Source organism: Lathyrus oleraceus, chromosome 6, assembly GCF_024323335.1.
Source record: "Lathyrus oleraceus cultivar Zhongwan6 chromosome 6, CAAS_Psat_ZW6_1.0, whole genome shotgun sequence".
Taxonomy (NCBI): Eukaryota; Viridiplantae; Streptophyta; class Magnoliopsida; order Fabales; family Fabaceae; genus Lathyrus; species Lathyrus oleraceus.
The window spans coordinates 521566794-521581345 of record NC_066584.1 but is presented as its reverse complement, the minus strand read 5'-3'; the positions used below and the strand labels follow the sequence as shown (position 1 = coordinate 521581345).

Here is a 14552-nt window from a genome sequence, read left to right as displayed (position 1 = left end):
GGAATAACTTAAGTCTAGAGTTAAACAATAGGACTACATCGCCTTGTTTGAAAGTTTTCCTTGATATACGTTTATCATGCCATTTTTTCGTTCTTTCCTTGTAGATTTTAGCATTTTCGTATGCATCTTGTCTAAGTTCCTCTAATTCGTTTATATCTAGAATTCGCTTTTCACCGGCGGCCTTATAGTTTAAATTTAAATTTTTAATAGCCCAATAGACCTTATGTTCTAACTCCACTGGGAGGTGACACGATTTACCATAAATAAGCTTAAATGGGGTTGTTCCTGTGGGAGTTTTGTAAGCGGTTCGATATGCCCATAAAGCTTCGGGTGATTTTGATGACCAGTCTTTCCTCGATGTAGCGATAGTTTTTTCCAATATCTGTTTAATTTCTCTATTAGACACTTCCACTTGTTCACTAGTTTGAGGATGGGGTAAGGTGTTGCTACTCGATGTTTTACACGATACTTAAACAATAATTTTTCGAGTATTTTAGATATGAAATGAGATCCACCGTCACTGATGACTATTCTTGGGACACCAAATCTTGGAAAGATTATATTCTTAAAGAGTTTAATTACTACTCGTGTGTCGTTTGTTGAAGAAGCTATAGCCTCAATCCATTTTGATACGTAGTCAACCGCTACGAGTATGTACTTGTTACCAAAAGAAGGTGGAAAAGGTCCCATGAAATCTATTCCCCACACATCGAAAATTTCTACTTCCAAAATGCCTTTTTGTGGCATTTCGTCACGTCTAGATATGTTTCCTGTGCGGTGACACCTATCGCATTTCTTGACAGAGGTATGTACATCCTTCCATATGTTTGGCCCATAAAGACCGGCTTGTAGGATTTTAGAGCAGGTTTTGGATGTACTTGCATGTCCACCATAAGGAGCGGAATGACAATGTTGGATTATACTTTCTACCTCTTCTTCAGGTATACAGCGACGAAAAATACCATCGGAGCCTCTTTTGAAAAGTAAAGGGTCGTCCCAGTAATAATGTTTTATGTCATGGAAGAATCGTTTCTTTTGTTGGTAGGATAAATCAAGTGGAACCACTCTGGCGGCTAAATAATTGACAAAATCAGCGTACCATGGTGTAACGCATATAGCCAAGATGGTCTCTACCTGTTTGTCAACTCTATTTTCTTCCAAATTAGGTATAAGTTTATCGTACGAGAAATCATCGTTGATCGATGTTCTTTCCGGTTCCAGGTTTTCGAGTCTAGAGAGGTGATCTCCTACTACGTTTTCAGTTCCTTTTTTATCTTTGATTTCCAAATCAAATTCTTGTAGCAACAAGATCCACCTTAGGAGTCTAGGTTTAGCGTCCTTTTTTGTTAAGAGGTACTTAATGGAAGTGTGATTAGTGTAAACGATTATTTTAGCTCCGACCAAGTAGAAACGAAATTTATCTAGTGCAAATACTACTGCTAAAAGTTCTTTCTCGGTCGTGGCGTAATTCATTTGCGCTTCATCTAGAGTTCTACTCGCATAATATATGACGTGAAGTTTTTTATCCTTTCGTTGTCCTAAAACAGCGCCTACGGCGTAGTCACTTGCGTCCCACATTATTTCGAAAGGTTCATTCCAATCCGGGGTTTGCATTAGAGAAATCTTTAATGAATCATCGGTAAAAACCGGCATGTCCTAAGAAGCTTCGTATTTCCCTCACAGTTTTCAGAGGTTGAAGGTTTTCGATTACTTCTATTTTGGCTTTGTCTACTTCAATTCCTCTATTTGATATGATGTGTCCTAAAACAATTCCTTCTTGTACCATAAAGTGACATTTTTCCCAATTAAGTACTAGGTTTACTTTTACACATCGTTCTAGAACTCTTTCTAGATTTTCAAGACATTCTTTGAAACTTTGCCCGCATACGGAAAAGTCATCCATAAAGACTTCCATGATGTTATCGAGAAAATCGGCGAATATTGCCATCATGCACCTTTGGAAAGTTGCAGGAGCATTGCACAAGCCAAACGGCATTCATCGATAAGCGAAGGTACCAAAAGGACATGTGAACGTTGTCTTTTCTTGGTCATCAGGATGAATTGGTATTTGAATGAAACCTGAGTAACCGTCCAGATAGCAGAAATGAGAATGCTTGGCTAGTCGTTCTAACATCTGGTCTATGAATGGTAAAGGAAAATGATCTTTTCGGGTTGCTGTGTTTAGCTTTCTATAATCAATGCACATTCTTCATCCCGATTCAATTCGTTTGGTTATAGTTTCTCCTTTTTCATTTTCGATCACTGTTATACCTCCCTTCTTTGGTACTACGTGTACATGACTAACCCATTTGCTATCGGATATAGGATATATGATACCTGCCTCTAATAACTTCGTTACTTCCTTCTTCACTACCTCACTCATGATCGGGTTTAGTCTCCTCTGATGTTCCCTAGAAGTCTTACAGTCTTCTTCTAGCATGATGCGGTGCATACAAATAGAAGGACTTATCCCTTTAAGATCGGTGATGTTGTATCCTAATGCGGTTGGATATTTTCTTAAGATATGTAGAAGTTTTTCGGTTTCAAGTTTTCCTAGGTCTGCATTGACTATTACTGGTCGTTCAAGTTCTAAGTCTAGGAATTCATATCTCAGATTTTTGGGAAGTGTTTTCAGGTCGAGGGTTGGTTTCTTAAGGCATTGTGTAGGATCTGATGTTATTGCTAAACATTGGTTCAGTCTGTCTTCTACACGATAGTCGGACAAATCGTCATTTTCGAATTCTGTTTCTTTTATGCATTCATCGATGATATCCATGAAGTAACATGTGTCTTCTATCGCGGGTGCTTTCAAAAATTGGGAAAGAATAAACTCAATTTTCTCTTCTCCTACTTCGAAAGTGAGTCGTCCTCGTTTTACGTCTATGATAGCACCGGCAGTTGCTAAGAAGGGTCTTCCCAATATAATGGGGGTAACTTCATCTTCTCTTATGTCCATAATTATAAAATCGGTGGGAATGTAGAATTGACCTATGCGTACGGGAACGTTTTCAAGAACTCCTACGGGATATTTAACGGAACGATCTGCTAATTGCACAGACATTTTAGTTGGTCTAAATTCTCCCATTTCAAGTTTCTTACATATGGACAAGGGCATAACACTGATACCGGCTCCTAAATCGCATAAAGCTTTGTCTATGACAAATTTTCCTATATGACAGGGTATAGAAAAACTACCAGGATCTTTAAGTTTAGGAGGCATATTTTGGATTATTGCGCTACACTCAGCAGTGAGTGTAACAGTTTCGTTATCTTCAAGTTTCTTTTTATTAGATAAAATTTCTTTTAAGAACTTAGCATATGAGGGCATTTATGTAATAGCTTCTGTAAAAGGAATTGTGACGTTTAATTGTTTCAGTAGGTCAACAAATTTTTTAAATTGGCCCGCGTTTTTGGTTTTAATTAGCCTTTGAGGATAAGGGATAGGTGGTTTGTAAGGCGGTGGAGGTACATAAGGTTCTTTTTTTTCTACGGTTTCCTTATTACACTCTTCCTTTTCCTTAGGTTTACCTTCTTCCTCAGTTGACTTTTTAGAGTTTTGGTTCTCAATCCTTGGGTCAGATGGTCCTTCTACCGCTGTACCACTTCGTAGTATAATTGCATGAGCGTGGCCTTTCGGATTAGGTTGTGGTTGTCCAGGAAATGTACCAGTTGGGGCAGCAGTAGACGCTTGTTATTGAGCTACTTGCGAGATTTTTGTTTCAAACATTTTGTTATGGGTAGCCAGGGCATCTACTTTACTTGCTAGTTGTTTAATCTGTTCGCTAGTGTGTACATTCTGGTTTAAGAACTCTTTATTGGTTTGCTGTTGAGAAGCTATGAGGTTCTCCATCATGATTTCCAAGTTGGATTTCCTAGGAACGTTATTGTTAGGTGTAGATGGGGTCGGCTTTTGATATCCAGGTGGTACAGCTGGAGCTTGACTGGGAGCTTGACCTAGTGCGTATAAAGCGTTGTTACTTTTATACGAGAAATTAGGATGGTTCTTCCAGTTTGAGTTATAGGTATTCGAGTAAGGATTTCTTTGAGCATAGTTCACCTGATCTGTTTGAATTCCTGTTAGGAATTGACAATCTGTAGGAGTGTGACCTTGAATTCCACAGACCTCGCAATTTTGAGTTACGGAAACCACGGTGGCTGGAGGTGATGCATTTAAACTTTCAATTTTCTGGGCAAGAGCATCCACTTTTGCATTAACATGATCAATGCTACTTATCTCGTACATGCCACCTTTTGTTTGAGGTTTTTCTACCACTGTTCGGTCGCTTCCCCACTGATAATGATATTGGGCCATGCTCTCTATAAGTTGATAAGCATCGGTGTAAGGTTTATCCATAAGCGCACCACCGGCGGCGGCGTCTATTGTTAACCTTGTGTTGTACAAGAGACCATTGTAGAAGGTGTGCATTACTAACCAGTCCTCTAAACCATGGTGTGGGCAAAGTCTCATCATGTCCTTGTCTCTTTCCCATGCTTCAAAAAGAGATTCGTTATCTTTTTGATTAAATCCATTTATCTGGGCTCTCAACATGGCTGTTTTGCTTGGAGGAAAATATCGGGCAAGAAAGACTTTCTTCAACTCATTCCATGTGGTGACTGAGTTGGAAGGAAGAGACTGAAGCCATCTTCTAGCTTTATCTCTTAACGAGAAAGGAAAGAGACGAAGTCGAATTGCCTCTGAAGTGACACCATTAGCTTTAACAGTGTCAGCGTATTGGACAAATACGGATAAATGAAGGTTTGGATCCTCGGTAGGATTTCCAAAAAATTGATTCTGTTGCACTGCCTGCAACAGCGAAGGTTTAAGTTCGAAGTTGTTCGCTTCGATTGCGGGTGGAACAATACTCGAATGCGGCTCATCCTGCGACGGAGCAGCGTAATCTCGAAGAGCACGAGCTGGTTCGGCCATCGCTGGTATCGTTAAAGGAAGGAGATTTTTGAGATCAGGAACTTCGATTAGAGGAAGATTGTTTCTAGCACGATACTCCCGAATTCGTCGTAATTATCGGAGATATCGTTCGACGTCGTTGATTTTTAAGTAGTATGGCTCGCCTTGTGAGCGAGTGTGTGGCATACAAATCAACGAAAAAGGGAAAAAATAAAAATTGCCTTAGTCTCTACAGCGTAACAGAAGAGTTACGATATCGACTAAATAAAAGTTCCCCGGCAACGGCGCCAAAAACTGCAAGCGCACAGCCTAATCGCGTAGTTTTAAAAGATATTGATCCCACAGGGGCTTAATGAATCGATCTACCGTTTTTCTAGGGTTACTGCGTAAAGCTAAGGCGGATGATACTTTAATGATTAGGGGGAAAAAATAAAACTAAATTTGGATCTAGATAAAATATCAAATAATATGGATATCAGTATGTAGTTCGTCGTATTTGGGGAATCAAATCTTCGTTGGTCTTTTTCTTAATTTTAAAATAAGTCTTTTCAGTAGACACTATTAATTAAAAGTCTTTTCCTCAAACTCTCGCTCTGTTGAATTAGACTATGACTTTATAGTTTAACGTACGTTCTCACTATTTCGTTAAGTCTAAAATCACTTTTGAAAATAATAGAATCTATAGAAACTCCTTTTGAGAAAATACTAACCGTTTAAACGCCCTCGTCTCAAACTCTCGCTCTGTTGACTTAGATTATATGATTAAGCTTAAATGCTTAACTCTCGCCCTCACATTTAACTTTTAAAAATAATTTTTGAAAATAATTAGAATTTAATTAACCTTAAAAATTGCTTTCGCCCTGATTTAAAGTTAATGTTCGATTTACACTGTCTAGTTAAAAACTCAAACCGTCGTTCTATTGATTTTAACTTCTTTATGTCTTTTACTCTCGTTCAAAAACCTTGGCATTAACTTTGTAAATTGAGACCAGAAAAAGAGTGACTATATTCTGAAATAAATTTAAACCAACTCAATTTGGATTCCTTTATTCCGCTTACTCTACATACTGATATCTAAATTAATTAGCCAGACATGATAAACATGCATAAACATTAATCATGCATAAATACGGCCATATCAAACAAACAACATATATAAACAGCGGAACAAAGCATATGTAAACTAAAATGATAAATCAATTAATTAATGAACCTGGAAAAATACTAGAAATATGGATTTTATCTCTTACGCTTCGATCCTCGAACACTCCACCACAAGTCGGTTGGATTTGTTCTTCACAATTCTCGATTAGATAGGAAAGTAAAAACAAGGAAATAAAATACTATGATCTAACGTAAGGTTAGATCCAGTAAAAATTACACAATAGTTTCCGGTGTAGAAACTATTGTGAGAAAGTAAATTGTATGCTTCGGAAATTAAAGTAAAAGAAAAAGAAAAAAAAAAGAAATAAATTGCTTGAAAAATTAGAATGCTGGAAAAATTGTACGGAGAAGAGAGCGCTTCAATTGGCTTTTGTGAGGTTTATTTATATTAACCTCCCAAGATAACCGTCTCCTAGAATGTGTCTTCAGTATGGTTCAAAGCGTCTCCGAGTGCATGAGAGAATTTATGGGAAACCGTCCACTCAGTCACGCACGTAAAGCCCAAAATATAGGAGTGGAATCTGTGACGTCCGTCACACTATGTGTTACGGTCGTAACACTAGGTCTTAGGACGTGGCGATCGGCACGTGCTTGTTGCGGTCGTGACAGCAATTTTTTTGTTCCAAACGTGGGCTAGGCTTTGGTGCTTCAGCTTGCTGCTTTTCTAGAAAATCTTCTTTTTGCACCCCTTTTCTTTCTTTTTCACATGTGCTTTAAATAATGATACCTGAAATAAATAATAAGAAAATACCGAGTAATATCGAATAATATAAAATAAATTGAATCAAATAACGATATAATTTGATTAAATCAAGTCTAAAAATGTGATATAGTTTCATGTTATCATGAATGTTCTGAGCATCATTATACACAACCTTTGTTCTCTTAAGGAAAGGTTATTCATCCTCTACTTCTTCATCATCAACAAATGGTAGCACAATCTTCCTCAACTTCTTCTTATTAACAAGCAGTTCAAAAGTGGTTGTTTTCTGAGGAGAATTGCCAGTAGCTCCACTCTTAATCTTGGTAGGCATCAAGATAATTGTGAAAAACACTTATTGAACCTCCTTCTGAACCTCTGTCAGTTGTGGAACATTCTTCTTATGTGGTTTATGAACTACCTTTTCAGATTCATAAGAAATTTGTTTCCTCTTTCTTAAAGGCTTGTAAACACTACCTTCAGGAGCTTAAGGAATGTCCTACATCGTCAGTGTTACTCCCGTCTCTTCTCTAACAAACTTTATGTATTCATGAATGTATTAAGTGATGTCATTCCTAATCCTGATGTATGATAGGTGTGAATCACATCTTTCTTCTTGATAATGTTCATATTCCCTAGCATAACACTTGAGAGAATGTTTTGATATATGATTTGCATATCTTCATCAACACCTAAATTCCCTAGCATTGGCAGTGGCTAGATGGTTATAGATGACGATGGTGGATGAGTTTAACAGAGAAGTGAAGTGATGAATCGAGAGTTGTATTGACAGTGGCTAGATGGTTATAGATGACGATGGTGGATGAGTTTAACAGAGAAGTGAAGTGACGAATCGAGAGTTGCATTGGCAGCGGCTAGATGGTTATAGATGAGGATGGTGGATGAATTTAACAGAAAAGTGAAGTGACAACCCTCAACAAGGGTGGTGCGGAAATGCCTGACAATAGTTGTTATGTAGCACGCATCGAGCGATGCATAAGAGATATATATATATATATATATATATATATATATATATATATATATATATATATATATATATATATATATATATATATATATATATATATATATATATATATATATATATATCCACTAATCTTAAATAGTTAAACTATTTTAATAGTTGTTATGAGTGATGTATAAGTTTTTTGGTTTGGCCAAAATAGAAATGATATTCTCTGTGATAAACTAAAAATTGACAGTAAAATTGAAGTATTTGGACTGGATATTCTTATTGGAATAATATTAGAAGCAAGTATTGTGCAAAAGTTATGAGAGTTTTGAACCATTCATCTAAAAGAAGGTCTGTAAATAGAGTAAGAGTGACTAAAGTGTCCAAAGAATCAGAATTATTGTTTGAAAACATCAACTCCTAGTCCTGGTTAGAGGTTTTAATCATCATTGCTGTTATGCAACATAAGTATATCAGTATTATTAATCCAAATACTATTAAAATTGAGTTGAATATATTATTAGTTGTCCTAATTTTAAAAGAAAAAAAAAAGCTTTCAATATAGCCTCTGGATCAATCTTCAAGCACAGATGCATCAAGAATTATCATGGTTGTAAAATATACATTGAGACAGCATAATGGATAAATAAACACTAATTAATCTCTTGCATAATAGATAAATAAACACTCATAATACATAGTTGCTTCCTTTTTATTTAGTATATCTATACGGAAGCAATATATATATTACATCATCATTATAATTATAATTATAATTTCCATAAAAATAAGTTGCCACAAGATGAAGGCATTGTACAGTTGATGGCACTCATTCCGTCATGATCCAAACACATAATAATTTCATATAACTCATTTGGTGGAGAATTAGAACACATGAATCGAGGAGTGAATGTAACAGTGTCATTGGTGTAATGCTTTTTGATGGCTTTTGTTGCAGCCTCTGTAGTGTACTGCTTGCCTAATCCTGAAACAGGGACAATCCCTTCTGCCTTGAGTGTATTAAAAAGGTTAACTCCATTCCAAAACTTGTATGCTGTATTGAAGTATGTAAATTGCCTATGCTTCTTCCCATCGTAGTAACATGTTCCATGCTTGGACCATTCATATTTCCAGAACATTTCATTATCTCCTATTGCACTTGTCCATGATATCTTGAGCTTAGTTTGTAAATCTTTTGGAATCTGTCAAAAAAAATAAAAGTTCATGTTATTGATACATGTAATATAAAACAAAAATATTAAAAAAATAAGTGTTGTGATATACTGCATCTTCACCGTGAAGCGTCCAATCCATCTAAAAAGTTATAAAAGTTTAGTAAGGAGACCACCATCTTCTCCGGCCAGACTCACAAACTCCGGCCAAAAGTTGCAGAAAACAAATCTTAACAAAAATATGAAACAAGGATATGGAAATGAAGCTCGTGTGATGTAGATCATCACTGTACCAATGGATTTCTTTCAATGTTCCTATATTAAGAGAAAGATGAAGGAGAAAATCATGGTGTCCACACGGATTGTTCATGAAATGGCAAATCGAATGCATCAAAAGCTTGCCTCAAGTATGAGGACTTCAGAGAACCACAAAGCACAAGAAAGCTACATTGAATTAGGAGTTTCAGATCCAAAAAGTTTGAGTTTATACCTTTGAATTGATGAACTTCTGGCCACGAATTCTCCAAGATCTTTGCTCCTCTTTGATCCCTAGATCTATGGAAGATGATTGGCTAAGGAATTTGGCTTTAAAACTCAGCTAAGGTTGCTGAATTTCAAGCTCGAAAATTTGAAAAATTATGAGTGATTCCTTTGGTGAGGGTTATGGTTTTAGTGCAGCAGCATATGGGATCTCCCAAAAGGTTGTGAACTGAATCTCATGAGGTGTTTATTTATAGTTGAATGTGGCTGAGTTCACACTTTGCTCGTGTGCATGAGAATTAAAATTTTGAGTGCATGGGCCTTTATGGACGGGTGGGAGGCCCATGGATGGCTGAAGCAACTTGCTGAGTTCACATAGAAGGCATTTGGACGTGCACATGAAGTGGGAAATGCTTGCATACCAAGTTTAATCATAAAATATCAAAAATGCACATAATGAAAAGAAATTCGAATCTCCCAAATGGTAGACCCCAAGAACTATTGTGAATAATGGTTGGAAAGCACTTGAAATAAGGAAAAAAAGTCATGTTGGGCAAAAAATCATTTGGCATGTGCAAATTGATCAAAACTGGCCTAGAAAATTCAAGTGTAAAACATATTCAAATCATTTTGAAAAAGTCACCCAAAAGTAAGCTTAATCAAGCCCCTCTGTGCTCATGATACAAGATTCAAATGAAACAATTGCCAACTTCAAAGTTGTAGATATTTTAAAGTTATTCAATTTAGACTCAAAGTTTGCATCATTTGGATTTTATATGACAAAGTTATGGGCATTTGAAGTTGGGTACTTTTTCAAATTCAATGAATTAGGTCCAAGATGACCTATAATGTTTTTCATTATCACATGTATTTATTTTAGGATTATGAAATTTTTTCCAACATAACATTTGAAGTATACATCTCTATATTTTCAATTACTTTGGTCTCACCTCTAAATCATAAAAATTAAGGAAGTTATGCCCTTAGTAAGTTGACCTAAAATTAGGGTTTCAGTCAAAATGACCTATAATATTTTGAAATTAATGATGACATTCCAAGATTAAAATGGATTTTTTATGAACATGAAAGTTGTTAATATGGTTCTTAGGAACAATGTTTCTCTTGGGGTCATCTTCATTTGACAAACAGATCAAATCGTATAGCTCACTGAACCTCAGCTTAGTCAGATGACTTAACTGGTCAGCTTTTCGAAGTCAAACCTCCAATCTTGATGAATAAATGATTGAGAGACATAAAATAGGCTCATATATGCATAAAATGGTGAATGAAAGAACTTAATTTGATTAAATTTGATCAGAGGTTCAGATTGCTTCATGGGCAAGGCACAATCAAAGCACAGTGGAATTAGGGTTTCCTTGGGAAACAATCTTTAAGCCTTTTGGGTTATCTTGATCAAATTGGAAAATTCATATACTTGGGAGACATATATGATGATTAGGAAATTTGTGGACCATTGTGATGCTTCTTCCTCATCTTCATCTAGCCATTGCATTGGGCTTAGGAACCTCCTAGGAGCATTGTGGAGCACATGATCACTTGAGCTTAAAAATAAAAAGAGTTAGTGACATATTTTTGTGCTTTTGGTTATTAATTAAATTAGAAAAGCAATAATATATAATACAAGCATGCTTCGTGGTCTCAAAACACTCAAACAAGTCCCAACCCTAGGGTTAAGGAGCCAAACATGCTATGACCCTTGAGGCAATGCACTTGTGCAATAACATGATGTCATGAGGGATCTTAGGGTCAAAATTAGGGTATTAAAATAAGTATGAATTTAAGTAATGGTCCATCCTCCTAGCCCTTTTGCTTGATCATTTTTATTTTTTATTTTTATGTGGCATAACTTTAGATGAACCATCTTTCTAGGTTGACATTATCTTGACTTTTGGAACTCATGGAGGATCATATATGTGTAGGATGATGTGATGTGAAGTATCCCTTGAAATATTTGATCAATTGTTGAAGAAACTTGTTGAAGAAGTCACATAAGATACCCAGATGAATTAGGGTTTCCAAGGCAAACAATCGCAAACTTTTGTTCATAAGTCGAGAGCTGAATCAGAATGTAGCAGGGCCAGAAAATTCGTTGAAGTTGCAGCATTAGTTTTATTTAAGTTTTGGGTCATTAGTTTTGGGCTTGGGTTATGTTTTCGATCCAGTTGGGTTGTAAACCAAATTCCTTGTTTTCCATATACCTAGCAGCCGCATAACATTAGGAGGATCACTATTCACGAAAGACTTGAAAGCTTTGGCAAGAATTCTCATGAAGAACTAATCGATCCAAACAATTTGCTGTATTCGGGTTTCGATACCTTGAGATTTTAGTAATTCTTATTCAGATTTTTTATTCCTTTCAATATTAATATATGTATTTTGTTTGCTTAATCCGATTTACATATGCTATATTGATTTAATCCGATTGATTGTGTGATCCTAACTATAGTCACGATTTCGTTTGCTTAATTCGTTATCGAGCCCGTTTAATTCATGTTTGCTTAATTCATGAAACTTAATCCCGTTTGCTTAATTCGGATAATAGGAACATATAACTTATACTATCAATTGCGCTTGTCAGTTGATATTATAATCAAATAGGAATAGTTAATCTGCGGTTAGAATTACGATAGTCGATGATAGGCAAAGACCGAATCAGTAAATTGTTGCTACAGCTTATTTCAATAATCACTTATTTTAATCAATTTTTTTTAATTGAATCATAAACCAATCAAAACGCCATTAATCGTTACTATCATTGGTTAATTCATTCAAGAATCCTTGTGAGAACGATAATCCGAGTCAATTTGTCGTTAACTACGTTTTGTCAAAAATACTCGTTTTTGATCTGCGCGCGACAGCGGATCAAATTGGCGTCGTTGCCGGGGATTCTTGTCGAATTAGCCAATAGTTTAGTTTTAAGTATTGTGTGTTTTTTTGTCCTGCAATTTCCTGTTATTTTTCCGAATTTTTCTACAGTTTCGTGTTCGGAGTTGCGTCTAGAGTCAGAAAAAACCAGTTTTTGGAAAATTTGTCTTTGATTGTATAAGTTTTTTACCTACTGGAAGCAGAAAAATCGTGCAATCAATAGAGTAAGGGACTCTGACGACAAATTTGTCAAATTCCTTGTTTTTCTATTTTTCATTTAATTTTTTACTGTTTTCATAGTGTCGAAAAAATCCAAAACAAATCTCAAAATTTTTTATTTCACGTCATTAGATTAAGTTTGGTGTTTTTGTATTTTTCTGAATTTATTTTAATCTTTTTTCTTCTTTCTATTTGTTTTTGTCTATTTCGGACATAGTTGGTATTTTTGTATTTTTTTTATTACATGGATGATCAAAGAACGTTAAGGCAGTTTGCTGCTCCTGATGTTAATTATAATGACTTTTGTATTGAATATTCTGATGTTTCGGTTCCTTTTGAATTGAAATCTAGTTTAATACACCTATTTCCAAGGTTTAGGGGTCTTGCAGGTGAGGATCCACATGAGCATCTAGAGGAATTTGAGGTTGTGCGCTCTGCACCTTCTGGACCTTCACTAGAAGATATTGTCAAACAAATGGCTGCAAATAATCTCTAGTTTCAACAACAAGTAGATTCTACTTTAAAGACTTTGCAAACACATATTGGGCAGCTTGCCACTTTGGTGAATGTCATGCAGCAAGCTCAAGGATCAAACCAACAACCCTTGGAAGAACATTATGTTTTTCAAATAGATTTGATTTCTGAAATTGTTGATGATACTTGTAGTGATTTGTTTGCATCTGATTTTCCATCATTGTCAGGTTTTGATGATGTTTATTCTTGTGATATTTGTACTGAAACTAAAATTTGCTCTGTTTGTGCTGAAATTGAGGCTGCCTTGCAAGTTGATATTCTTACTGCATATGAGGTTGCAAATAAAGATGTTCATGTAGATAAAGCTCTTGACGTCCCGGCTGCCCCAAACACTCCTTCTATTGAGCAGCCACCTTCCCTCGAGCTGAAGCAACTTCCTGAAAATATGAAATATGCTTATTTAGAGATGAATGAAAAACTACTGGCTATAATTTCTTCTAACCTTGATTTCGATCAAGAAAATAAGCTTTTGCAGGTTTTAAGGAAGCATAAAAAGGCATTTGGTTGGACATTGGCTGACATTCCAGATCAGATCACCTTTACGTGTCCATTTGACACTTTTACTTTAGAAGATTCTTTGATCCTGGAATAAGAGGCGAAGATACTAATAAAAATTTCAAGTTCAATGGACATTACCCAAAGCTATTCCATGACAACCCCACTTTGGAAGAAGAAAATGTAGAATTTATCTCTCTGGGAAAGGCTGCTTATGTGATCACCTATCCTCCTTGACTACTCAGGTGTGTTCTTTCCTCTCTCTTCTCTCTCTTATTTTATGTTTGTTTCTTTCATTGAGGACAATGCATATTTTAAGTGTGGGGGAGGGAATACTTTATTTTATTTTATTTTGTTCTTTGTTTTGTTTGGTTTTTGTTTTCTTTCTTAAAAAAAATGCATCTTCTTGAAAGTTTTAGGCTATAGGTTACTTTGAGTCGAGTTTGCGGAGACTTGGGAAAAATTAACAAGATCGGTATTGTTTTAACACCGTAAGTCTCCTGCATATGGAAATTGATTCGAATTCTTATTATGTTTTAGCCTTAAATTCTCATCCTTTGACAGCTCTTGAGTAGTTTATTTCAGCAGTCAGCACCATCTCACACACACTCTACGCAGGGAAGCTGATGAATATAAGTGAGTGTTCTGAAAAAGAAAAAAAAGAAAAAGAAAAGGGAATGTACCTTCTAAGTTTGGTGACCCTCACCCGGTCACTTAACCCAACGGATGTAGAACCTTCAAAAAAAATTGAAAATAAGACTCGTTGTCAGTTGGTTCAGCGGTTTCTAGTGCTGGACTTGGTAGGGCGGATTACGGTCCGATCCCCCGCAGCTACAACTGAATAAGCAAATGGTTATGCCACGTAAGTACTAGAATCCCGTGTAAAAAGGATCAGAGTCACTAACCGGTCGCCTTGCTATGGGTGTGTGGAGATAACGGGCTTAATGTGATTGCGCCTGAATGAAACAGAGCAAAAAGAAGGATGAGTAAGTTAGGCTTTAACATAATAACATGATTCGA

The 14552-nt window shown here is 36.0% G+C and overlaps 1 protein-coding gene and 1 non-coding gene across 2 annotated transcripts; one reads left to right on the top strand and one right to left on the bottom strand.

Moving 5' to 3' along the window:
• Positions 1–4442: 4442 nt before the first annotated feature.
• LOC127099614 (small nucleolar RNA R71) lies at positions 4443–4549 on the top strand. Its single transcript, XR_007794097.1, has one exon. It is a non-coding gene; the product is annotated as a small nucleolar RNA R71 (small nucleolar RNA).
• A 3967-nt stretch (positions 4550–8516) lies between these two features.
• LOC127096554 (ribonuclease 1-like) lies at positions 8517–9060 on the bottom strand. The gene is made up of 2 exons (XM_051035108.1): positions 9031–9060; positions 8517–8948 (listed from the first exon to the last, which is right to left on the bottom strand). Exons 1-2 carry the CDS (start codon positions 9058–9060, stop codon positions 8517–8519), a joined length of 462 nt encoding a protein of 153 aa, XP_050891065.1.
• Between the last annotated feature and the right edge of the window lie 5492 nt (positions 9061–14552).